General features: G+C 49.5%; 1 protein-coding gene across 1 annotated transcript in view; it reads right to left on the bottom strand.

The window, feature by feature from the left end:
• The window catches only part of ZNF541 (zinc finger protein 541), a 41,935-nt gene extending 15,588 nt beyond the window's left edge, over nt 1-26,347 (bottom strand). The window contains exons 1-7 of the mRNA XM_036416416.2: nt 26,198-26,347; nt 11,565-11,966; nt 6,945-7,188; nt 2,949-4,809; nt 1,124-1,182; nt 690-849; nt 314-481 (exon numbers count right to left, since the gene is read on the bottom strand). Coding sequence (XP_036272309.1) covers nt 314-481; nt 690-849; nt 1,124-1,182; nt 2,949-4,809; nt 6,945-7,188; nt 11,565-11,871 — 2,799 coding nt within the window. The 5' untranslated portion in view covers nt 11,872-11,966; nt 26,198-26,347. The remainder of the gene's footprint in view (nt 1-313; nt 482-689; nt 850-1,123; nt 1,183-2,948; nt 4,810-6,944; nt 7,189-11,564; nt 11,967-26,197) is intronic.
• Nucleotides 26,348-27,101: the final 754 nt, after the last annotated feature.

Here is a 27,101-nt window from a genome sequence, read left to right as displayed (position 1 = left end):
GACCCTCTCAGGCTGGCCCTCTGGTGCCCTCAGGGCTCCCCAGCTCCCTCCCCCAGCCTGGGTCATCGCTGTCTGGGGTGGGTCTGTCTCCTCCACTGAACTGGGAGCCCCAGCAGGCAGGGCAGAGGCCGCCACGGTCACCACCGTGTCACCGGCACTGCCAGCACAGGGCCCGGCACGGGAAGGCTCAGCAGATGCCGAATGGGTGAATGAACACGCAAACCACGCTCTTCCCGAGCCAGGATTCCCTGTGGCGCTGGGGCCGGCAGGTCAGGAGGGAGCAGCGGGAAGGCCGTGGACCGACGGCACCCACCTTGGCCGTGCTCCCCAGGACCCGGTGTGTTGGAGCCGCGGGCACCGACACGGAGAGCTCCAAAGGGGCCGTGTTGTCCAAGCACTTCTTGGCCCCCGGGGGGCTCTGCCCATCCCCCTCTGGCCGCAGCACCTGTCTCGTTGGCTTGCAAAACTCTGTGCCAAACACCTAGACCACAGGAGACGGCTCTTTAGGAGAGACAGCGAGTGGGAGCGGAAGCGCTGCTCCAGCCTGCAGTTCGGGCTCCTGGCCCCGCCCCAGGCTTCCCCCGGACGAGGGAGGACATCTCCGAACTGAGATAAATGGCCCGGTCCGTCACTCCCCGAGCCTGGCGGAAACCCGGAAAGCCCCGAATCCACAGCGTGTGCCCCTTCACCTGCTGCTCCTGTGTCCCTCGCGGCGATGGCCACTGGTCGCTGTGAAAGCACATGTGGCTGCCCAGCCCTTTCTCGGTGTAGAACATCTGGCTGCAGTTCTTGCAGACGTACCTGCTCCTGGGCTCTGCCCAGTCTGCAGGGCCCCCGTTTTGCTGGTTACTGCGGGAGACATGGCGGGGGCTGAAGGGCGGGGGGAGAGTGCGAGAATGGGACTCTGTCCCTGATCACTGACTCCAGCTTTTTTCTTTTGTAAGTCTCATCCACTGACAACTCTAGATGAACCCTAAGAAATGGAGACGACACCCCAATTCTTCAGGGCCTAGGGGACACCTCATCAGACTGACACATCCAGAGCTCGCTTCCCCAGGGCCAGCACATGGAAGAGAAGGGGTTGTGCTCCCCCAGAGGTGGGGGGAGGGACTTCTGAACTTACCATCCACCTGCCATGCTCTCCTCCTTCATCAGATGGGGGAGCCGGTAGATATTTCCACCCTGAAGAAAAGATACACCTGAGCCAACATATCAGAAATGAGGTTTGCAAGAGCTAAAACTCTACGACGCCTAGAAGAAAATACAGGTGTAATTCTCTGCGACCTTGAATTAGGCAGTGGTCTCTTGGATGACACCAAAAATAGAAGCCAGACAGACAGCCCTGTGGGCTAGCGCAGTTGGTTAGAGCAGTACCCTGATACACCAAGGTCTTGGGTTCGATCCCTTGTCAGGGCACATACAAGAAGCAATCAATGAACGCATAAATAAATGGAAGGGCCACTGGTTTGATTCCCAGTTAGGGACCATAACCAGGTTGCAAGTTTGATCTTGGCCAGGAGGCAGCAGATTAATGTTTCTCACATCCATGTTTCTTTCTATATATCTCTCCCTCTCCCGTCCTCTCTGAAAAATCAATAAAAACATATTTTTAATAAAGTGTATAAAAAAAAGAAAGTGAGTCCAGCCGTTGTGGCTCAGAGGTTGAGTGTTGACCAATGCACCCAGAGGTCACTGGTTCAAGTCCCAGTCAGGGCACATGCCTGGGTTTCGGGCTCGATCCTCAGCAGAAGGCAGGCAGAAGGCAGTCAATGTTGATGTTTCCCCTCTCATCAATGTTTCTATCTCTCTGTCCCTCTTCCCCTCTCTAAGAATAGATAAAAAATGTATTTTTTTTTTAAAGTGAAAAGAAAACCCACAGAATGGGAGAAAATTCTTGGAAGTCATATATGTCTGATAAGGATTTGTATTCATAATACATAACTCTTATAGCTTAATAACAAAAAGTCAAATAGCCCAATTTAAAAATGGTCAAAGACCTGGCTGAGTGGCTCAGTTGGCTGGAGCACTGTCTTGTACACCAAAAGGTTGCAGGTTTGATTCCTGATCAGGGAACACACCTGGGTTTCAAGTTCAATCCTTGGTCAGGGAGCATATGGGAGACAACTAATCAATGTTTCTCACTCACATCAATGTTTTCCTCTCTCCCTTCCTTGAAAAATCAATAATAATTTTTAAAAAAATGGACAGAGAATCTGAATAAACACTGAACCAAAGGAGACCTGCGAATGGCCAATAAATAAGCACATAGAGGCTCGACATCATTAGGCATCAGAGCAAAGCAAATGAGTCCTAAGGAGACAGCACTGCACAGGCCCGCGGAAGGCTGTGATAACACGGGACCACGTGCCAGAGAAGACACAGAGAAATCGGAGCCCTCGGCTGTTGGTGGTGGGAACGTAAACCGATGCAGCTGCTTTGGAAAACTGCCGGGCAGCTCCTCACATGGTTAAACATAGTTACCATCTGACCTCGCAACCCCGCTCCTCGGTAGTTCCCAAGTGAAATGAACTCATGCCCGCACAGAACATGGACCCCGTGTTCACAGCAGCTCTCTTCGCAGTGACCAAGAAGGGTCCATGATGAGCGATGAGCGAAACGCGATGTGCCCGTACACAGGGACACTGCTCAGCCTGACAAGGCAGCGCCGACGTGTGCTGCAGCATGGACCAGCTTGGGAACACCACGCTGAGTGAAAGAAGCCTCACAAAGGCCACGCAGTGTGTGATTTCAACGGTGTGAAATGTGCAGGGCAGGCAAATCCAGAGAGAGAGAGAGAGAAAGAAGCAAGATTCCTGGTGGCCGGGGGCTGGGAGGGGAGGTTGGGGAGATTGGGGGTGACAACTAAGTGGGGGTTCTTTGGGGCTGAAATGTCCTGGCAGAGCGGTGATGAGGGCTCAGCCCTGCGTTACACTAACCCGCTGTGGTACCTGGATTCGGTTGAATATGGTCAGCTTGGACTTGGAGTCCCGGGGGGCATCCGCCGGAGGCCCGGCCGAGGAGAAGGAGGCCATGGCCACCTGGCTGGGAGAGGCGGCACAGCACACGTCCATCTTCACCTTCTCCTTCCGGAAGCCGGAGAAGCGCTGGGCCCTGGGGTTGCTGGAGAAGAGCCGGTAGCCGCCACCGCGGGTGCAGGCCGAGCCCTTGTCGCCTTTCGTGGCTCCCGATGCCGCGCTGTGCTCAGCCTGGGCCTGCTTCCCGGGCCCCGGGGCTCCGGGCGGCTGGTCCCCACCTGCCTGGCTCTGCGGTGGGCCGCCGGGCGAGAACACGTCCCCCAGGTCCAGAGTCCCCTTCGCAGATCTCAACTGCTTGGCCAGAGAGGGGAGGTCCGGGTTCTCGGGAGGGTCCAGGGATGACGCTGGGAGGGCGGGCGGGGCGGTGGCCACCTTGGGCCCTCCCTCGGAGTCCCATTTCATGCTGCCGGGAGAGGCGGCTCTGGGGAGAGCAGGTGCGGTTTTCCTCCTTTGGACCGGGGGCCCCTCGGGCTCGGGGTGTCCAGGCCCGGTGTGGAGAGAGTCGGCGCTGGGCGGCAGCGGCAGGGGCTGCTGCGACCACGCCCCCGACTTGAGGGCGGCCTGCTTGCCCTCGGGGCCCGGCAGCTGGGAGGCCGCAGCGGCCACCTGGGCGTGCGAGAAGAGCCGCTGGGACTTGGTGATCATCTGGAACACCTGCATCTGCTCGTGGCTCACCAGGGACTCCTGCGACTTGAGGAAGAGCTGGCGGAGGAGCGGGGCGGCGTCCGACGGGAGCCCGCCTGGCTTCTGGGCGTCCTGCAGGCCGGGCTCCCCGGGGCTCTGCCAGGGGAACGCGTCCCCGTCAAACTGGCCCTTTTTGGAAGCCCAGCCGTCGTCTTCCCCGCTGGCGTGCCTGGGGTCCCCCGAGGCCTCCCCGGGCGCCTTCGGGAGCGAGGGCGCGAAGGGCAGCAGGTCCTCCAGGCTGAGGCCGGCGCTGGGGGAGGGCTCCCTGCTGCCGGAGGCGCTGCTGGGCCCGGGGCCGGGGTCTGGGCCCTCGGGGGACTGCCCCGCGGGCGCCTTGTGGACCACAAACACGTTGTTCCCTTTGCTCTTGGGGCAGCCGGACAGGCTCCGGTTCCGGAGCCACTGGAGGTTGTGGCCGGATGGCTGGGAGCCAGAGGGGCCCGTCTGGCCCCGGAACAGAGGCAGGCAGGCGGGCAGGGGGCCGCCCTCCGGCCAGCCCTCCAGGGCGGGTGGGAGCTGGAGCAGCCACGGCTCCGGCTCAGACGGGTCGGGGCCGCCGTTCTCTGCTGCCCGGGAGTGGACGGCGGTGAACAGGTCGGCGCCGGGCTCCTTCTGCGGGGGACGCGGCTCCTCGGGAGCGTCCGTGCCCAGGGCTCCTGGGGCTGCGGGGGTGCCCACTGGGGTGCAGGAGGGCCCGGATGAGGGTGGGCAGGCACAGGCCGTGCTCCTCCCTTCGCTGCTGTCCGAAGGCCCCGCCGGGGCCGGGCAGGGAGGAGGGATCTTCTGGTGGACGATGCTGCTCACGATGCAGCGCAGGAGGTCTCGGTTGGGCAGGAGGGAGCCGGGGGACCTGGCTTCGGGGGGCATCAGGGACCGCAGGCCGCCGGGCGCGGGCGGGCCGGCCACCTCGGGGGCGTGGGGCGAGTCCCCGCAGGCCTCCTCCTCGGGGGGCGCCTCCTTCAGGATGCACAGGCCGTGCTGCACCTCGTAGTGCCGGCGCAGCGAGCGGTAGTCGCAGTAGCTCTTGCTGCAGCCCTGCTCGATGCACACGAAGGGCTTGGTCTTCTGGTGGGTGAGCATGTGCCCGGTCCTGCAGTCACACACGAGAGGGAAGTCAGCATGCTCCGCGAGGGCCTGCCACTGACAGAACCCCAAGGGTGCCCCCGATTCAGGAACTGCCCTCAGCCCCCACTATGGTAGAAGCCATCTGGACGGGGCGCTCCTCTCCCTCAGCTTTAAGCAAACTCCTTAAGGGGAAAAAAAAAATCAGCGGAAGCCAGGCCAGCGTTCCCCAAAGTGGGTTCCCCAGGAACACCAGTCCTCCAGAGTTGTTCCCCGGGGACGTGGGCTCAGCTGGCAAGTAAGTTTTGAAAGAACGTTCTATGCTCCTGGGAGGTTCTCCACGCACAGGAGCAAACTTTAAAATCCACACGGCAGAGAGAGAGGCATCTGCTTCACCTTCGATGCCTCAGCCTTACTTGCCACAGAACCGTTTTCCAAGGAGCCCCTTTGAGCACCCCGAGAACAGGAGTTCTGCAGGCGCACGGGGGAGGCGCTGGTCGGGGGCACCCTTCCTTTGACAGGCACGTTTGCTTCCCCTTGGATTCCTCTGAGGCAGGGGTCAGCAAACTCATGAGTCAACAGAGCCAAACATCAACAGTACGACTGAAATTTCTTTTGCGAGCCAAACTTTTTAAACTTAAACTATAATAGATAGGTAGGTACGTTGTTATACATTTAATTAGGGTACTCCTAAGCTGGCCTTTGCTAAAAACTCAAGGGGCCAAAGAGCCGCATGTGGCTCGGGAGCTGCAGTCTGCCAACCACGGGTCTAAGGGGACAGCTGCATGGAACCCCCGCAGCAAAAAAAAAAAGCGGATGCCCAATCGGAGCACTTGCTGGAAAACAGACAAATGTGCCCACAATTTCTGCAAATATCAATGAGTACAAATGTGTATTATGTTTATATCATAGTTCTATCTACACGAATACATGATAAACAATGAGTAAGTCAGCCTCTGGGCTCCTGACAGTCCCTGTGGACAGCTGTGAATGTGGCCCCTGAGGCAGGTCCAGGGAATGACAACGTCCCTCCCCGCAGGCCGACCCTGGGCTTCCCTGTGAGAGAAGCAACGGAGAAGGAGTCAGGAGACCCCATTTCTAGCCCAACTGTTACCAACTTGTGACATGAGCACATTAGCTTCCTTTCCTTTGGGTCTGAGTGGGCAAGAGGGTAAAGGAAAAGATAAATGAATCAGCCCTGGGCAGTGTTTCCCAATGGTTAGAGCATTGGCCTGCACACTGAAAGGTCTCAGGTTCGATTCCCAGTGAAGGGTTCATTACCTGGGTTACAGATTCAATTCCCAGCCCTGGTTGGGGTGTGTAAGGGATACAATCAAACTGTGTGTCTCTCTCACATCAATGTTTCTCTCTCTCTCTCTCTCTCTCCTCCCTCCCTCCCTTCCACTCACTAAAAAATCAATGGGGAAATATTCTCCGTTGAGGATTAACAACAACAACAGGGAATTAATCAAAGCCCCCTGTATGGGCTGGGAGTGCTGTAAAAATGCCAGGGATTGTACCTCCCACGTGCAAGTCTCTGGGTTTGAGAAAAGCCTGTCTTTCCTTCCTTACTAGCAAGAAAAGCGCATCACTTCCCAGACATCAAGAGCAGAGGACTTTCGCCCCCCACTCTTATCATGGGCTTTCTTTTTAAAATCAAGAATTAAAAAAAATTTTTTTTTAAATCAAGAGTTCTAAGAAAAGAAAGGCGTTAAAAAAGAAAAACAAGAGTTAACACTTCCTTGTCATGTTCTAGAAACAGGCGTTTCAGGCACTCTCATGCCCAGTGTTATCCCAATATCTTTCCTCTTGGCCCCCAGACCCGTCGCCCCGACACCCCCAGGGACCCCGCAGGTACCCAGGGACCCAGAACTGCTTCCGGAGCGAGCCACTATGTGTCTTTACAGCACAAGGGCCCCGGCTGCACACTGCACAGCAATGTCCTCCTGTGGATGTGGGGGCTCAGAACAGTGGCCCGTGCAGAGCACTGGCGGAGTGAGAAGGGGAGTCTGTGGCTGGGCCCAGGTGACAGCCAATGGGGAACACGGAGGCGGGACGCCCCAGTAGCCGGTGGGAAAAGTTGATCTGGGAGGGGGTGGGCGAGATACAGGAACACCCTTGCCCCCTGCCCCCTGCAGAGCTGCAGACCAGACGCCCACATACAGGTGGTCCTGCCGCTTAAAGGCCTTGCTGCAGATCTTGCAGACATGCTTCCTCTCCTGGCTGTGCGTCAGGTAGTGCTTGCTGAGGGAGCTGGCGCTGCTGAACACCTTCCCGCAGAGGCTGCAGTCCAGGAGCGGGTTCTGGGGGGAGCTGTGCTGCCGCTTCCCTTTCCGGGCACTCCCAGAGCTGGCCCTGCCTCCTTCGTCCGTGTCTTTAGGCGCCTTAAGCGGGCCCAGCCCCAGCTCTAGACAGAGGAAAAAGCACAGGTCACAGACCCGGGCGGTCAGGGGGCCGGAGGCTCCGGCTAGCCATGCTCCCGGTACTCCCCACTTCAGCAGCTTTCCTCCAGGGAAAACAGGGGTTAGGCCCAGGGGAGGGAGAGAAGGCACTTGGTCGGGCACCTGCAGGAGGGACCCAGGCCTGGTGCCAGGCTCCAGGGGACAGCAGCAGCCTGAGGCTCTCCCCAGTGAGATGGGCGGGGCTTCACGACCACCCTATCCATTTCACTCTGAGAAAGGCAATCCAGAAACACACACTCCACAGCCTTAAGAGTCTAAATCCTTTCTTCCAGCCGACTCTCCTTTGTTTTTGTTTTGTTTGGTTTTTTAAATATATATTTCATTGATTTTTTATAGAGAGGAAGAGAGAGGGACAGAGTTAGAAACATCGATGAGAGAGAATCATCGATCAGCTGCCTCTTGCACACCCCCTACTGGGGATGTGCCCGCAACCAAGGTACATGCCCTTGACCGGAATCGAACCCGGGACCTTTCAGTCCGCAGGCTGACACTGTATCCACTGAGCCACACCAGTTTCGGCCTCCTTTGGGTTTTAATTAAGGGAATTAATGAAAGTAGAGTTTGCTGCAAGGTGCTCAAAGGCCACATTGTTCTTCCTGGACAAACGTTAGAAACGACTGACACCTGACGGGGGGCCTGCGGGCCACGGCCTGGTGGCCAATGGTGTATGACACACACACTGCAGATAAAACCGGAGAAAAATGCTCCGTGACACGAAAGGGTGCTCAGACTGCATTAAAGCCAGAAAAAGCAGCCTGTTGTAAAGCAGGACTGTTCCAGCTGTCGACAAAGAAATGTATTCAGAAAACAGAGAGAATAAACTGACAGGCCATTTTCATTTTCTTCTTCTTGTGTGTCTGAACTGCCATGTTTCCTGCATCCCTTGGGTAAAATGATAGGATAAGAGGGTATTTTTATGAATGATGTCACTGGAGGAACTGGCGAAGGGGCTGGGACTGTTCTGGGGGAGAGGGGTGATGTCAGCCATCTGAAGGGCCAGCATGTGAAGAAGGGAGTGGATGGCTCCAAGGGACAGGGCTAGGTTTGGTGACAAAAGAGGAAAGGGAGCCGAAACCAGTTTGGCTCAGTGGATAGAGTGTCGGCCTGTGGACTGAAGGGTCCCGGGTTTGATTCCGGTCAAGGGCATGTACCTTGGTTGCAGGCACATCCCCAGTGGGGGGTGTGCAGGAAGCAGCTGATCGATGACTCTCTCTCTCTGATGTTTCTAACTCTATCTCTCTTCCTGCCTCTCTGTAAAAAATCAATGAAATACACACACACACACACACACACACACATATATATATATATATATAGAGAGAGAGAGAGAGAGGGGGGGGGAGGAGAGAGAGAAAGAGAGAGAGAGAGGAAAGGGAGCGGGTGTCACTTCACTAGAGCTGTTCAGGGCATGGATGCAGGCCTCCGAGGCTCCCTGCTCCAGCTGCTGGACTTCCCATCCGGGCACTCGTAGGCGCTCAGTAACCATCTGCTGGATGGCTGAGTCACGGGAGGTCTTTCTGCCCCTTGGAGGGTCTTCAGGATGGAATGGCCCGCATGAGAGAGCGAGCTGAGAACTCACCATTGGGCTAGGAAGCTCAGAGGCAGGACCCGTGAATGTCACAGGCCAGGGCACGGGGAGGGGGTGGGGCGGCACTAAAGGACCCCAGATGGCAGTCTCTGTGAGAAACGCAGCGGGAAGGAGCCAGACTTTTGTCCCAACTGTGCCTCTGGGGTGGACCATCTGTCACTTAACTTGCCTGGTTTACATCTTCTTCATATGAGAATTACTGTGATGAGTGATTAAAAGGTTCCAACAGTTTAAATGAGGAAAAACAGGCCTCCCTCAGGGGAAAGCCCTGGCCTTGCTAAGTTACTTTTAAAATAAATGCTCATTAAAGCAACTATTAAATTAGAAAGCAAATTGTAGTTTTGAAAAATTAGCAAGGACATGGAAAAATAGGCAGAGTCACTGGACCGGGAAGGCACTGGCTCTTCCCAGAGAGCAATTGTTGCTGGGACTCTTACACTGTATGCTCTCTGGCGGCAAACTGACTTGGAGGGAAATGTTCAGGCCCCGACCAGGTAGCTCAGTTGATAGAGCATCGTCCTGACGCACCAAGGCTGCAGGTTTGATCCCCGGTCGGGGCACATACAAGAAGCTACCAATGAATGCATAAACAAGGGGAATGACAAATCGATGTTTCTCTCTCTTCCTCTATCTAAAATCAATCAATAAACATTTTTTAAAAAAAAAGATGTCCAAAGAACTAACTAAAAGCAAAACTTGATGTGCAGAGTTGTTCACAAAGACTACAGCAACCGAAAGACAAGGATATGGCCAAACAACACAAGATTCATGTAAGTATTTGCATGTATATGGACCTAAATTTGTGGTAGAGAAGTGTAAAGAATAAAAATTTAATGTTCAGTAGATCCCTTTTTCAAAAACGAGATGAAAAACTTCAAGTTTAAAACAAATTAGGGCCTAGCTGGTTTGGCTCCGTGGATGGAGTGTTGGCCTGGAGACTGAAGAGTCCCGGGTTTGATTCCGGTCAAGGGCACATGCCCGGGTTGCGGGTTCAATCCCCCGTTGGGGGCGTGCAGGAGGCAGTCGTTCAATGATTCTCTCTTATCACTGATGTTTCTCTCTCTCTCTCTCCCTCTCTCTTCCTCTCTGAAATCAATAAAAAATATGTATACACTTAAAACAAATTAGGAAAAGCTGAGTTAGACTAATGATTTGTAACACTGCAGGGGAGGAGGTGCACAGATCCCTATGAAAGCCAGGGAAAAGCCGAAACTGGTTTGTCTCAGTGGGTAGAGCATCAGCCTATGGACTGAAGGGTCCCGGGTTCAATTCCCCGATCAAAGGCATGTACCTTGGTTGTGGGCACATCCCCAGTGGGGGGTGTGCAAGAGGCAGCTGATCGATGTTTCTCTCCCATTGATGTTTCTAACTTTTTATCCATCTCCCTTCCTCTCTGTAAGAAAATCAATAAAACATATTTATAAAGAGAAAAAAAAAGAAAAGAAAAAGAAAACCAGGGGAAAGCTAAAGCGTTGCTGCCTAGCATAATGCACACATGTTTGCACTTACCAGCACTTTACAGGTCATTGCTGTGGCCTGGGCTGAAAAACCCTCATGACGGTACCCCAGGCCTACCCTGCTGCCTACAACACTCAGACGTCACGTGTAGCCACTGTTCCCACACGGTGCAAGCCCCGCCTTCTACAGCGCATGCGGAGTGGGGGCTCAGAAGGCTTTCACTTCAGCAAGTCTTCGGGACCCTGGGGGAGCCGCCCGTTCCAGTGAAGGTTGACATGCTCGCAGGGCGGCTGTGTCAGATGTGGCCTTGCGCGCGCACAGCGTGGCTATAAACCTCAGAGAGCTCTGGTCAGTCAACCCGTCGAAGCAACCTCCCGCGACCATATAGAGCACATGTGTCAAACACAAGGCCCGCGGGCCAAATCCGTCCCGCCAGGCCTTGCAATGTAGCCCGCACCGCGCTGTCATCACTGCACTCCGCTGCATTTCCATCACAATGACAGTTTATGACTGTTCAGTAAACCATTCGGCCCACATTTAGGTTGGATTTTAGATTTTGGCCCCTTCTCTGATTGAGTTCGACACCCCTAAATAGAGGATGGGAGACAAACACGGAATTTATCCTGTGGGGAAGCCTGGAGGCAAAGCAAAAGGAGGTTCAAGGAAGGCCTGTTTCTCCTCATCTGAACTGTTGGGATCTTTTAACCACTCATCACAGCAGTTCTCCCTTTTTCCTCCATCGCTGAAGAGAAAGATTTCAAAACGAACGGACGGGCTGTCTGAAATGCACTCTAACCATGTGGGTAAAATTAGCAAAACGACTCTCCTCTGCCCAGAGCTTTTCAGTCTGCCGAGCTGCTTCTGTTGCTTTCTCTTACTGGTACTCTGCGGGAAGAAGGGGGTGTTACTGTCCCCCCACTTTACGGATAAAGCCACCGGGCGTGGGAAGTTTCGAGGCAGCAGGTGGACAGGCTCCTGGCTCATTCTGGAAGTGGGAAGAGCCTCTGAGAAGTGGTGACGGAGAGGAACGTCTCCTGTGCAAGCAAAGGTCAGCCCACACCACTTGGGAGACCAGGAGATCCCCAATCAGCCCCCTTTCTCAGCATCGTTCCCTGACACCAGTGACACGTGTTCTCCACTAGGAAGTTGGGAGCAATTCCCAAGTGGGAATAGGGTAACTGCTCCGTATTCATCTGTGGAGAGACATTTCCATAACCGGTCGTGCAGAGCCGGCCCCTGGCGGCCAGGCCCCGGGACCCAGAGGGACAGCGTTACCTTGTAAGGAGGCCTGCGATTCCGGGTCTGCATACTCCTCCAGCACCTTCGCGGAGTCACTGTCCTTCCCCGAGTACAGGGACGCTGCGTCTAAATTGTCCTCCAGGGCCTCGCTGGGCACGCCGGGCTTTGGGAGGCTGGGGTCCAGGTCCAGGCCACTCAGGCCAGCGTAGAGCAGGTCTCGTGCGCTGGGACCCAGGTCCCGGCTGAGGGTGTCGCTGCAGTTGAGCCCCTGGCCCTCGGATAAGGAAGGGAGGTGCATCTTTGATGGAAGGGAACCGTCATCCCCAAGGCTGTACTGGTCCATGGTTATCTGCTGCCAGGTTTTGGCCAAGAGTTACTCCCCAGATGAGCACAGCTGTGGAAGGATCCAGGGAGGAGAGAACTCTTGGTCTCTAATTCCTAAAAATGAACAGGGTGGAATCAAAACTATAAGATGGCAACACAGTGTAGTGGATTGAACTTGGACTTGGAATTCCAACAGACCTGTATTTGGGTCTGTTCTCTGACACTTAATAGCCACATGACCCTGGGAGACACTTAAGTTCCATGAGACCCAGTTTTCTCATCTGTAAAATGGGCATAAGAACAGCTTCCATCATAAAGGGTAACACGGTGGGTTGAACTGACCTCTTTTCCAGCTATAAACGCATCGAAATGTGAGAAAAGATGATTTTTAATACACAGCCAAGCTCAAGAGACAGTTAAAACCCCAAGTGCCAGCAGCAGTGAGAAAACTCAAAGCCAAAGGTGTGAGCACAAGGGGAAATCAGCCTTCTGGCCTGGAGCCGCTGTCCAGCTCGGCAGCCACCAGTCACATGTGGCCACAAAGCACTCAAACGGGCCTGGCCTGACACTGAGACGTGCTGTGAGTGTAAAACACACACTGGGTTTGGGAGACCTAGTTCAGAAAAACAATAACTTTTTATATTGATCACGTTACAGTGAGAATACTTTGTACCTAGAGGGTTAAATACATTGTTATTTAAATTCAGTTGCCTCTTTTATTTTTCAATGTGGCTTATTAGAAATTTTAAAACTATATATATATATATATATATATATATATATATATATATATATATAGTTTTAAAATTAAAAATAAATAAATAAAATAAAATACAATTATACATAGGACTCAAAGTATATTTCTATTAAAGAGCATTACACTGGAGGTTGGGACCTGGAGGTGACAGGAAACGCAGATCTGGGCCCCCAGAGGAGCCGTGCCATTCACAGGAAAACTAAAGAGAAAGCCGAGACCGGTTTGGCTCAGTGGATAGAGCATCGGCCTGCAAACTGAAAGATCCCAGGTTCGATTCCGGTCAAGGGCATGTACCTTGGTTGCGGGCACATCCCCAGTAGGGGGTGTGCAAGAGGCAGCTGGTCGATGATTCTCTCTCATTGATGTTTCTAACTCTCTATCCCTCTCTCTTCCTCTCTGTAAAAAATCAATAAAATATATTTTAAAAAAAAAGAGAGAGAAAAATGGCACACAGGCTTAGAGAAACATCCCAAAAATAGGATTATGGGAGACAACAAAACATAGTGTAAGAAAAGAAGTCAGTATGTGACAAGAGCAAACATTTAAAAAAAGAAACAAATGGAACTTCTAGAATTGCAAGACTTTCAAATTAAAAATTCAATGAAGGTTAAACAGCAGATTAGACAGTGCTGAGAGAGTAACAATGAACTGGCAGAGCAAACCAAGGAAATAAAGAGATAGGCAGCACAGAGATAAATGAATGAATGTATGTATGAGAAGTTGAGAAAATATGAATGGAGAAGAAGCAAATGCCTAACAGAAAATGCCTAAAAGGAAAGAGGAGAGATCGTAGGAGAGACAGTAAAGAGATGATGGTGCAGGAATTTCCAGAGCTACAGAAATACGTGAATCCAAACTTAAAAGTTATGATTCTTGGAAGTTATATGGTTGATAATCAAGGATTGCAAGGTTAGAGCAGAATAAATAAATACTAGTTCACTCCTTGACACGCAGAACTGCAGAACACTAAAGACAAAGAGAAAACCCTAAAAACTACCAGAAAAAAACAGACAGGCAAACAGTTTGCATGGGATGATGACTAGATTGATGTGGCAAACTTCCCAACAGAAACGAGGCTGACAGGCAAGGGAAACAGCAGCAGAGGAAGTGAGGAGGAGAGTTAGCACAGAACTCAACGCAGGAAAACTACTGTTCACGAGAGAGCAATATAGACTTTTTTAGACAAAGTCTGAGTCTACCTCATAGACTTTGGCTCAAAAACTACTATAAGTTTTGAATCATTTGGATAAAAGAAAGAGATAATGATTAAATTCACACTTTAAGTATCTATGCTAAGAGAATCTAACTATGGAACATCTAAACTGGCAGAATTTATCCCCAAAAAAGAAAGAGAGAGAGAGAGAGAGAAAAAAAAAAACAACCCTCAAATTACTAAAATTAGAAATGAAAGAGAAAATATCACTAAATAACCTTATAAAAATAAAAAAGGATTACAAAGGAATATTATGAATAAATGCATGCCAACAAATTAGGTACATTAGGTTAGAACAAATTCCTAGAAAGATTCAAATGACCAGAACTGACTCAAGAGGAAATAGACTATCTAAATAGACCTCTGTAGGAAGTAGAGGAATTAGTGAATTTAAAACTTCCCAGCTGTGGCATCAAAGAAACATTATTGCAACTCTGGAAAACAGTCAAGGGTTTACAGCAACTAAGTGAACCCTCATTAAGAAAAAGGTGGATGACACCTGGGAGGAGAGGCCTGTGTCGTTGTAACTCATCCCTGTCCCACCCCTTCCCTAGACTGTTCTGGTGTGGGTTCCTGGTGCGGAGGCAGCATAGAGGACCTTGTTCTCAAAGAACTGAGGTTGTCTGTCTCCCCCTGTGGAATGGCTCCTGAAGGTCTAACTCGAAGGTGTTGCCTGGATCTTGCCCACTTTGGAATTCTCTCAAGGCAGAGAGTAGCTATGAGGTGGGGAGAGGGGATGGGTGTGCTGAAAACATTAAAAAAAGCAAACAATAAACCATTTGCTTCAGCTTGGGACAAAGGATATTATCTGGGGCCAACAACAGACCAGCCACAGAAAGCTGGGAGGAAAGGCTGGAGATTGAGATGCTTGGGGAGTAAGGGCACCTGAAAGCTTCCACCCTGGTGGCTTCTTACCAATTTAAACAGGGTCTTACCATACGATCCAGCCAGCACACTCCTAGGTATCTACTTATCTCAATGAGTTAAAGACCTATGTCCCTACAAAACCTGCACACAAATGCTTAGAGTAGCTTTATTGGTACTGCCCAAACTAAAAGCAACAGAGATGTCCCTCAAGAGAATAATGTTTAAACAAGTGCTACATCCATACAATGAAAAGCAAGGAGATCTCAAACCATGAAAAGACATGGAGGAACCATAGATGCATATTGCCGAGGGAAAGAAGCCAGTCTGAAAGTGCTATGTAGTGTATGGTTCCAGTTATAGGACATTCTGGAAAATATAAAACTATAGAGACAATAAAAAGATTGGGGTTGGGGGTGGAGGGAGGTGAACAGGTGGAACGTGGAGGGATTTTTAGAGGAGTGAAATGACTCTGTGTGATACCGCAATGACAGATACATTCGCCAAAACCTATAGAACTACCCCACCCAGAGAGTGAACCCTAACTTAAACTGTAGAATTTAGTTAATTAAAAAATAAAATAAAAATCTAAAAACCTTCTACTTATTTCAGGGAACCTAGAAGGCCATGTAGGCACATGCTCAGAAAAGACCCCAAAAGACTAAGCTCGCACCTCTGGCTGACCTCCGTTCTGTGCAACCAGGAAGTGAAGGTGAAGGTTGTGAGCTGCCCACTGAGTGTTGAAAGCGTGTCCCGACACCCACAGAGCCCACCTGCAAACACTGGGCAATTTCCGCTTCGTTCTGGGCAGGTAAGGACCTCCCTGTCAAACCACTGGCCCGGCATGGCAAAGAATGTAGTCTTTATTTTAAAAGTCTAGAAAAGTTGATAAACAAATAAATCATTGCAACCCAAACCCTGGGATGGGAAGTAGTGAATCTACTCCAAGAGTGACACATTATAATATTCAACATGTTCAGTTTTCCAAGAAACAATTACAAGGCACGTAAACAAAGCATGGCCATTCAGAGAGCCATCCACTTCATACAAACGAAATCAAACAGCATGCAGCCTTTTATGTCTGGCTTCTTCCGCTAAGCACAGCATGTTCAAGGTCATCCACACTGTGGCATGTACCATTCATTCCTTTTTATGGCTGAACTTGAAATTCACGCAAGGGGCTGGGCCCTTGCAGCCCCGGCTTTGTCCGGAAGGACATCTGGAAGGTTGTTCGGCTGTCTGGTCTAATTAGCATATTATACTTTTATTAATGTAGATAATATTCCATTGTCTACATTTTTAAATTTATTTTTTAATATATTTTATTGATTTTTTTTTACAGAGAGGAAGAGACAGGGATAGAGAGTTCGAAACATCAATGAGAGAGAAACATCGACCAGCTGCCTCCTGCATACCCTCTACCGGGGATGTGCCTGCAACCAATGTACATGCCCCTGACCGGAATCAAACCTGGGACCTTTCAGTCCGCAGACCGATGCTCTACGACTGAGCCAAACCGGTTTCGGCTATGCTACATTTTTAAACAATTAATCTTTTGATGGCCATTTGGGTTGTATCCATTTTGGCTATTATGAATAATTTTGTCCATACCTGGACATTTAAAAAATGCTTGATGAGCTGAAACCGGTTTGGCTCAGTGGATAGTGTCGGCCTGCAGACTGAAAGGTCCCAGGTTCAATTCCAGTCAAGTGCATGTACCTTGGTTGCGGGCACATCCCCATTAGGGGGTGTGCAGGAGGCAGCTGGTCGATGTTTTTCGCTCATCGACGTTTCTAGCTCTCTATCCCTCTTCCTACCTCTCTGTGAAAAATCAATAGAATGTATTTTAAAAAAATGCTTGATGACGCCCTGTGAGCAAATCTAGTGGACCCTAGAATAGCTGGAGTTTGGGCCTGGGTTCCTAGGCTGTCTGTGTCTACTGTTTTCAAACTGCCCATGTTGAGATGTAATAGAACAGCTGAGCCCTCAACACCTGCATTTCACATATGCATCTGTTTGCCTGTCTGTGTCTGGAGCCTACTGAGGTTGCTCAAATGAAAGTTGAATACGTGTCCACAAGCCTGGACCACAACTCTGCGGCCTAAATGAGTTTCAGAATTCAAAATGTGGGGGATTTAGAAAGGTGAATCCATGCGTGTGCCATATTTAAATAACCCACATAGGTCTGGGGCAGCACCTCTTAACCAAACTGCTATTTCCGCTCGGACACCTGTGATTAGAGCAACGGAAAAAAATACAGAGCCACGTGTAAGTGCAGATTTGGCCACCAAAATGAGGTTTGAGACGTCTGGGCACTCAAAGATATTTTGGGGTTTCTAAATTACAGAGAAGGGAATGTGAACTATAGAAGTGTATATTCTGAGGCAAAATGACTTTCTCCAATTCTAACGTTCTCCTGGAGCACTGCTATAAACCGGTTGAGTACTCTGAAGTGCAGAACCCATCTCTTTCCTCCTCTCCCAATAAAAACAAGCTAATAAAATAGAAAGCATTATTTCCTGGCCAGGTGGCATAGTTGGTTGGAGTATCTACCCATACCAAAAGCTGCGGGTTCGATCCCAGGTTTTGGGTTCAATCCCCCCAGTCAGGGCATATGCAGGAGGCAACTGATCCATGTTTCTCTCACATTTCTCTCACTCTCTCTCTCTCTCTTTCTCTCTCTCTCTCTCTCTCTCTCTCTCTCTCTCTCTCCTCTTTCTCGTTCTTCCCCCAACATATCCTGCCCTATCCGGTTTGGCTCAATGGATAGAGCATCAGCCTGCGGACTGAAGGGTCCCAGGTTCGATTCCAGTCAAGGGCACTCGCCTGGGGTTGTGGGCTCGATCCCCAGTAGGGGGCGTGCAGGAGGCAGCCAATCAATGATTCTCTCTCATCATTGATATTTCAACTCTCTCTCCCTTTCTCTTCCTCTCTCTGAAATCAATAAAAATATTTTTTTTTAAAATAAACATGTCCTTATGTCTTTCAGTGAGGATCTAAAAATTATATGTTATTTATATATAGCATTATTTGAAATAAAATATTAAGCCTTTTCTCCTCATTGGGGATCACGCCAAGTACTTCACATGCATTAATTCATCCCTCACAACAACCCCAAGGTTGGTTCTATTATCACTTTCACTGCAGAGAAGGAAAGGGTAAGTAATGTGTTCAAAGTCACGTACTAACAAGCATTTGAGCGAGGTCTTAAGCCCAGATCCTCTGACTTGAGAGCCTGTGTTTTTACCCCAGCACAACACTGACTGCCCATAAATTACACTGCAGGACGCCCCGTGTCAGCTAAAAACACAAAAGTGCGGCCAGGAGCGGGACAGAATGTCTCTGGATTCGCTTGCTTTCCAACATGCTCCCATAGTCCAGAGGACACACTGGTCTGGTCACAGCCTCCGGCGGGCCAGCCAGAAGTCCAAAGGCCACGCTTTGATATTTACATCCTTTACCAGAGAGCAAAGCAACCCAATCTCGAACTTGCTCTTATTCTGTCAACAGATAAATTCAAGTCAACAAGCTTTGGCGCCTTCTGTGTACACAGTTACCTGCTGGCCCTAGTGGGGCTGGTGCCTTCTGTGTACATAGCTACCTGCTAGCTCTAGTGGGGCTGGGTTTGTGGTCCATGGAATTCTGTAGGCATTCCTCAACCAAATACTCTTTCCAAGAATTTTTTGTGTTTTCATTTTGAAAATAAGCTACCGTGTTTCCCCCCAAAATAAGATATCCTCCGAAAATAAGACCTACTTGCAGGTTTCCTTCTAAGTGAAATATAAGGCATTCCCCCGAAAATAAGGACCCCCTAGGCTAAACATGAGAGATTTGGTCCACTGATTCTGAAAGAAATGGAGTCACAAGAAATTTACCAGGAAATTCAGGAATTGGATTGTTATGATGATGTTCCAGAAGATGATGACATGATTGTCATTGAATAAATGAGTAAATTCTTGATACTGTAGGATTCACAGTTTGTCTGGTTTGTGTTGACAACTACTATACTACCGTACCATATACAGGTAATAAATTTCCTTTATTTTCATTTAACAACAAATGCGTACCGTATTCTTCTTCATGGAAAAATAAGACATCCCCTGAAAATAAGACCTAGCGCATCTTTGGGAGCAAAAATTAATATAAGACACTGTCTTATTTTCGGGGAAACAGGGTAAAAGAAGGAATCAGTATATTTGGATTACTGGATTATCCAGTACTACCACTTGGCTTCCATGCCCAGGGAATGCTTGTAATTACACAAATGCCAAAAAGGACTGTTTTGTTTGCCATGGGCCAACGAGAAGAGAAAACAGGTGGCCTTAGCTCATAATGAGGCCTTTGGGCTCAACTAAAAGCCAACAGACATCACGGCACAAACAGAGGTTTTGCTGCAGTTCAGAGAAGAGGGAGGGGAAGAGATGAAACATCACAGGGCCTGCTAAACCCAAAAGGGCCCAGTGTGGCAGTCTGGAATATACTTGACTTAAGGAAGCACTTGAGAGCAACTCTCTCATTAATTTGAATTATATTGGTCTGGTTGCTTTGTTTATATTTAATTTGCAAATTGATTTGGGATTTCTGGAGGCACAAGAACTGTAAGCTTTAGGAACACGTGTGTCATTTATGCCTCATTTCATAGTTTAATGACCAATTTAAGTCAACACTGGGAACCAAAGCCAATTGAACTTTTTTTCTTTTAAAAAAGGCCCATCATTCTAGGACTGGTAGGGGTAGGAAAAGAAAGGGATTCTCCTGGGAAACGCTACCACCTCTTGGGCAAGTGACCTGCCATTCAGCTCTAGACTGTAGCCTTAGGTCACATTAGATAAATGATATTTACTGAGGCACTGTTTGGAGGGGAGGGGACAATCTGAATACACTAGTGGCCCACTGCACGAATTTGTACACGAGTGGGGTCCTTCGGGGTGGGGTCCCTGAGGAGATGGGGCCCCAGCTTGCGCCCCCAGCCTCACAGCCCTGCCTGGCACCCTGTCTTGGCCTGGTGCTGCCCCCTCACCTGCTCCAGCATCCCACCTGTGGGATGATCTATCAGGGGCAGGCCCCCCGACTGCTGCTGCTGGTTGGGCGATTGGGCCCCTGCTCACATTCGCCTTGGCCTGGCACCTGCTACACCATCCTGCCACATTCCTACTCTCATTGGGGCCCATCAGGGCTGGCAGCGCCTCCACTGTGGTTTGTTGCCAGTGCCATGCTGCCCCCTGGTGGTCAGTGCACGTCATAGTGAGCGGTTGAACTCGGTCTAACGACCACCAGAGGGGACAATTAGGCTTCTGTTATATAGGATGTACCTGCTCTACAAAGCTGTTTTATTTAGCTTGCAGTGAATTTAAGCGTTTTTCAATTCGTTTTCAGGTTGAAAACCCTGTCAGAGTTCTTTTGGCCAGAACATCAGTGTCCAAAAGAATTTTCCTGCTGATGGAAATGTTCTAGATCGGTACTGTCTACCGATAGCTACCAGTCACAAGTAGCTAATGAGCACCAGAAATACAGTTGGTGTGACTGGGAATGATATTGTTTTATTTTCATTAAATATGAATTTACATAGCTACAAATGATAGTGGATATCACACTGGACACGGCGGGCTCTAGAGATTTCTCATTAAAATAAGGCTTTCCAGCCCTGGCCAATATGGCTCCATTGGCTGGGTGTCATCAAAGAACGGGTGGCGTGTTTCCTCACAGCAGTGTTTCTCTTTCTCTCCCTTCCTCTAAAAATTAAAACAAAAACCTTTTTTTTTTCTTTTTTTTTCTTTTTTTAAAGTAAGACTTTCCAATTTCTATGTAAAAATGGAGGGAGGGGAGAGATATCTGAGGATCGGTCAATACTGAGTCCACTTTTTTTTTCTCTTTTTCTTTTTTAAAGAAATTCTTTTTTAAAAAACATATTTTAATTGATTTAAGAGAGGAAGAGGGAGGGAAAGAGGGATAAAAACATCACTGATGAGAGAGAATCATCAATTGGCTGCCTCCTGTACGCCCTACACTGGGAATCGAGCCCACAACTCTGTTATGTGGAATCAAACCTGGGACCCTTCAGCCCACAGGCCATCGCTCTATCCACTGAGCCATATCGGCTAGGACTGAGTCCACAGTCTTGCAAAGCAAGAACTGGCTGGAGCTGAGAAGCTGCAGTTGCCCTGAGACAGCACGGACTGTGCAGTTTGCCATAGTCTCCACCACTCCCTATTCTCTCACATCTTCCCACTTCACTCGTTTACATGCCCTGGAGACATCTGAGTGTAGTTCCTTTATTGGTTTCCCTTGACCCAGCTCTCTCTACTCAGTTTTACCAAGCTCTGCCAAATCAGGCCTACATGCCCCCTCTGCCACAGAGAACACTCCCAACATCACCGAGTCCGAGGTTATGTTGCCCTGCCCGGAATTCTGATAAGCACGTGCCTGATAACCTACTTCCCCCTTTCTCCAGTGGCCCCAGGAGTGAAGGGCCTTTCAGGTTCCCCATTTCCCCCAGGCCACAGCTCTAGGATGGCTGTGAATCTGCCTCATGCATCTCTACTTCCCACAACATCTTGCCTGGCACAGAACTCTGGTCAAAGGCTCTCAGCATCCCTCTCATGGACAAGGGACAGGGTTCCTTTGGGTCACCCCTCTTCCTCTTTGAAAGGCCCCAATCTCCTGTTCTATCAGTCTCCCTGTCCTCGCACCCCCGCCCCCGCCCCCAGGGCCACCTTTTCTGTTCCTCTCTGCATCAACGTTACCAGGGAGAGAGTGAACGAACACGCCTGAGTGACATCAGCTTGTTGGGAGCTGGGAGACTCACAGCTTTTACTTTCTTTCCTCATTTTCCCACTTGGAACATTATTGTAAACTGCAGGCCTGTTGTGTTTGGCCTACAAGTGCTTTTTAAAAAAAAAAAATGCATTAGTCATCAACACTTCTTTTAAATGGAGACAATTCAACTAAATGTGTGGATTTCTGGCTTCTCTTGAAAAGCAGTAGACGTGCTATTGCTCAACAGTTATCCATAGATAGAAATGAGGACAACGGCCATCTCTGGAGAGGATTATGGCTTCCAGTTCCCATTTTCCTCATTTGTCTTCCTGCATGGCCCCTATCATAATCATGATAATAATAACAGTGGCAACAAACGTTTACCAAGGTTTGATCACGTGCCAGGCACCAGGTGATCAGTTATATATAATCACTTATATACCCCTTGAGGCACAAAGAATGTTCCATGCTGATGGAAATGTTCCAAATCTGCACTAATGACAGGTACAGCCACAAGGAGCTACCTACATGAGTGGCCAGATTCTCATGATCTCTGAACGCATAATAATCTGGCTATTCAGTGTATATCCTATATAATAAAAGGCTAATATGCAAATTGTCCCCTTGACCAGTTCAACCAGCAGGCAGGCCAGCCAACTGCCCATGTCCCCTCCACCCCCTAGCCAGGCTGGCTGGACCCCACCCATACACGAATTCATGCACCGGGCCTCTAGTATACATATATGTGTGTGTGTGTGTGTGTGTGTGTGTGTGTATGTGTATGTGTATGTGTATGTATATGTATATGTGTGTATACTAGAGGGCCGGTGTGTGAAAATGCATGTACTAGAGGGGGGTCCCTCAGCCCAGCCTGCCCCCTCTCACAGTCCAGGAGCCCTCAGGGGTGGGAGGTGACTCCCATCACACTGCCGGCAGCACAAGCCTCGGCTGGCCCTGGTTACCTGAGCCTCAGGTGGCCCTGAGTGGCTGGGCAGCTGCTATCCAAGGCTTGCCTGAGCCTCGGGCAAGCCCTGGGAGGTGGGGGGACAGGGTGCTGCCATCTTGTGGCTGTGGGCACCACCATCTTTGAGGGTGGAACAGTCAATTAGCACCTTCTCTCCTTATTGACTTGGGCACTGCCATCTTTTGCAATGGCATGAGGGTCAATTAGCATATTCCCTATTTATTATATAGGAGACACACACACACACACACACACACACACACACACACACACACACACACTGAGTAGCCAGATTATTATGTGTTCAGAGTTCATAATTATCTGGCCACTCTATATTATTAGCCCAACTTTGCTGATGAGGTAGATAATGTCCAGAGTTCAGTAACTTGCTCGAAATCAAGGTTAGGATTCAACCCCAAGAAGTCTGACTTCAAAGCCCTCACACTTGCCCTGGCCAGTATTGCTTACTGGTTAGAGCATCAGCCTGTACACCAGAAGGTCTAGAGTTTGATTCCCAGTCAAGGGTACATACTGGGATTGTAGGTTTGATCATGCTCTCCTCACGCCATCCCCCTTCGGGGCACGTGTGGGAGGCAACCAATTGATGTGTCTCTTTCACATCTCTCTCTCTCACTCACTCTCTCTCTCCCTCTCTCCACTCCCTTCCACTCTCTGAAAGAATATCCTGGCCAGAACTGGTTTGGCTCTGTAAACTGGAAGTTCCCAGGTTTGATTCCAGTCAAGGACATGTACCTTGGTTGCGGGCACATCCCTGGTGGGGGCTGTGCAGGAGGCAGATGGTCAATGTTTCTCTCTTACCGATGTTTCTAGTTCTCTATTCCTCTCCCTTCCTCTCTGTAAAAAAATCAATAAAATATATTTTAAAAAAAAAGAATATCCTCAGTCCTTGGGTGAGGATATATATATATATTTTTTAAACCCTCACGTTTAACCAATCCATTTTGCTCTGACCCCACAGGTGAGAGTGGACTCCTGCCCTAATTCTTCACCTACGTTCTTTTTTAAAAAATTTCTTTATTAATTAAGGCACATGTGTCAAACACAAGGCCCACGGGCCAAATCCGTCCCACCAGGCCTTGCAATGTGGCCTGCACCGCGCTGTCATCACTGCATTCCGCTGCGTTTCCATCACAATGACAGTTTATGACTGTTCAGTAAACCATTCGGCCCGCGATTTAGGCTGGATTTTAGATTTTGGCCCCTTCTCTGATTGAGTTCGACACCCCTAGATTAAGGTATCACATATTTGTCCTCAACACCCCCCATTCCAATCCTCCACCCCCCTATTCATGCCCCCACCCCCTATTGTCCTTGTCAATAGGTTAGGCTCATATGTGTGCACACAAGTCCTTTGGTTGATCTCTCCCTTTTATCCCCACCCTCCCTTTGAGGTCCAACAACAAAAAAATTTTTTTATTGAAATAAAAAAAGAACCTACGTTCTTTTCTTATTTCAATTGGCAATCACTTCCCCTCAGGTAAAACCTAATTGGCTACAGTAACTGTCACTGTGCAAATCTTGCGCTTACATTCTTAAATTGAACCCTCAAGGAAGACTCCCTCGTCCCATCAGACTTCCAACCAGACCGTTATAAGAGCAAATGTAAAGCTCACATCGGGAAAGAGAAAGCCTGGAGGAATGAGAAGGCTACCATCGTGCTGTCCAGGGAAGGTTCTTGCACAGAATTATCTAAATGAGAAAAGAGATGCCAAAGTGTCTCACTCCAAAAGCTGATCCTAGCAGGAAATGCAAATAAGCGTTAAAATCTAGAATAGCGTTTGTCACCGTGCGGTGATGTGGGGCGAGTCGTGGGGTCCTCATAGTGATATGCAGATGTTATCTGCCTTTTTATTCGGAGCGAAACTTTCCAGAAGTTACAGGACATATCTCAAAGGCTGAGTGCAGAAGATCTGAGAATCCAGATGACCCTAACCATGTAAAACAATGCCACTATTCTCACAAGATGTTGTGGTTTTATTTTTACTTTTTTGGTCGTCTTTTTGTTTTTATTCTCATTAAATTTTTTTTGTGTGTGTGTGTTCTGAAATACACTTTTAAAAAAATCCTCACTCAAGGATATGTTTATTGATTTTACAGAAAGAGGAAGGGAGAGAGAGACAGACAGAGATGCAAGAGTGAAACATCTATCAGTTTCCTCCCCAAGTACACACCCCCACCAGGGATGGAACCCGCAACCTACGTATGTACCCTGACTGGGAATGGAACCCACAACCTTTCTGGTATACGGGACAATGCTCCAAGCAATTAAGCCACCTGGCCTGGGCTAAAATATACTCTTTTTAATAAAATTGTCAATGATCTTACTCTATAATGGACTTATTATTGCTCTTTTAAATTAAATCACATGTGTCAAACACAAGGCCCTCAGGCCAAATCCGTCCCGCCAGGCCTTGCAATGTGGCCCGCACCGCGCTGTCATCACTGCACTCCGCTGCATTTCCATCACAATGACAGTTTATGACTGTTCAGTAAACCATTCGGCCCGCGATTTAGGCTGGATTTTAGATTTTGGCCCCTTCTCTGATTGAGTTTGACACCCCTAAATTAAATTAATATTTTCAAAATGAATTAAGCTTCTAACACAACAAGTATCAGTAGATATAGTCTGCAAGCACAAAAGCTTCCAGGGTCTTCAGTGATTTCAGTGTAAAGGGGCCCTAAGACCAAAGTCTGAGAACTGCTGCTCTAAAGAGAAAAGGCCCTGCATGTGCACAGCAGGAGTGTACCTGTCTGTGATGTGTGCCTACCACAGAGAGAAACCCTAAACCAAAAACCCCAAACTGGTGGCCAGCAGGCTTTGTAAGGACCCTACGCTATCTCTAAGTACGTATTAAATTCGTTGTCAGCATTTAAAGATGAAACAGTTGCCCTGGTTGGTTTGGCTCAGTGGATGGAGCGTCAGCCTGTGGACTGAAGGGTCCCAGGTTTGATTCAGGCCAAGGTCACATACCCAGGTTGCAGGCTCGATCCCCAGGAGGGGGGCCTGCAGGGGCAGCTGATCACTGATTGTCTCTCATCATTGAGGTTTCTCTCTCTTTCTCTCTCCCTCTCTGAATTCAGTAAAAATGTATTTTAAAAATAAATAAAGATCACCCTAACGGGTTTGGCTCAGTGGATAGAGTGTCTCCCTTGGACTGAAGGGTCCCAGGTTCAATTCTGGTCAGGGGCATGTACCTTGGTTGCGAGCACATCCCCAGTAGGGGGCGTGCAGGAGGCAGATGATCAATATTTCTCTCATCGATATTTCTAACCCCCTATCCTTCTCCCTTCCTTTCTGTAAAAAATAAATAAAAATATATTTAAAAAATAAAATGAAGATAAAAAGGTTTCCCATAAAGACAGTGTTCTGGTCTCTTCTAAACACACACACACACACACACACACACACACACACACACAGTTCTAGCGACACTGTCCTGGCATGTCCGCACAGCCTTTTCCACTGGCTGGCATCCTGGACAGGCCAGGCGATCGTTGGTTCGTCACACAAAGGGTCTTTCTCTTTCGCTGCCTGTCCCCTGTAGGTATCTAAGTTGGGTTGCAATCAACAATGAAGCAAACACCAATCTAGGAAGTGTCTGCATTGTTCCAGAGAATCAGCCCGCAGGGTGAGTAACCCTTCTCCTCTAACTTCCCAAAGCAGCAACTTGCAATGGTCCCCCCGCTGGTCCTGAGAGTCTCCGGGGTGGACTGGAAATCCTTGGGAGAAAGGATGTGTCTGTGGACACGTGGGAAGGGAGGAAACTCACCAAGAGAGGAGCGAAATCTCCGGGGCACAGTGGGGCCCGGGGGAGGCCCCACAGGGAGGGGAGTCCTGGTGACAGTCAGACCATTGGCTATTTCCTCCTGGAACACTGGGTGGTAAATACAGGGCCCTCGGCCAACGTCTTTCACCCTGAAAGCAGGTGGTGGGGTGGAAAGGAAGGGGCCGTCAGATCGTGTCTCCCCAAAGCAAAGACACAGGTGTGAAATGGGGGGGGGGGGCGAAGGGGAGTGGGCAATTGTGAGAAGGAAGAAAGCAATAGTCAACTGGAGAAAAGAAGTTTTGTTGTTAAGGGAAAGTCATTTTTCTTTTCTTTCTTTCCTTATTTTCACTGCCCCCCTCCCTGGAGGGAACGGAAGGGTTTTGCTGGGAGAAGCTAGCTGGGGTTGGGAAAGAGGGTTGGAAAAAATATTAGATGGGAGAGAAAATGGAAGATCTGAGTTGGTTTGTTCTCAATGAAAAGGTACTCCGAAAAGGGGACTCTTGGTGGGAAGGAAGGATTTTTGCTGGAAAGTAGTCCTGAATGGAGGACAAATCTGAGAACGAAAAAGTAATCTTTTGCTAGGGGGAGGTCCTAAAAGGAGAGGGGGAGGGGAGTAACACAGGGAAGACAGGGGAGACGTTTGGTTTTGCTGGAAGATCCCCCAAGGAAACAAATCTGGGTCCCGCGAGGTGGGGCTATGTAGGATGAAGGGATTTTTAGCAGAAGGGGCCTGGGAGCGGAGAGCGTATGCAAGGCCGAGATGCAGAAAGTGCGGAGGTCGGGTAGGGCTCGCGGCGCGAGCTGGGGAGCTGCGAGGGAGCAGTTAGGGCCTGGGGGGGCGGGGTGGGACAAAAGCGGGGTGCAGCGGTCCAGGAGCCCCCGAGGAAAGTCTTCTCCAAGGCGGAGG

This window comes from Pipistrellus kuhlii, unplaced genomic scaffold (genome assembly GCF_014108245.1).
Source record: "Pipistrellus kuhlii isolate mPipKuh1 unplaced genomic scaffold, mPipKuh1.p scaffold_m20_p_55, whole genome shotgun sequence".
NCBI classification, from domain to species: domain Eukaryota; kingdom Metazoa; phylum Chordata; class Mammalia; order Chiroptera; family Vespertilionidae; genus Pipistrellus; species Pipistrellus kuhlii.
Note: the sequence above shows the minus strand (reverse complement) of the source record. Positions and strands in the feature narration are given on the sequence as shown.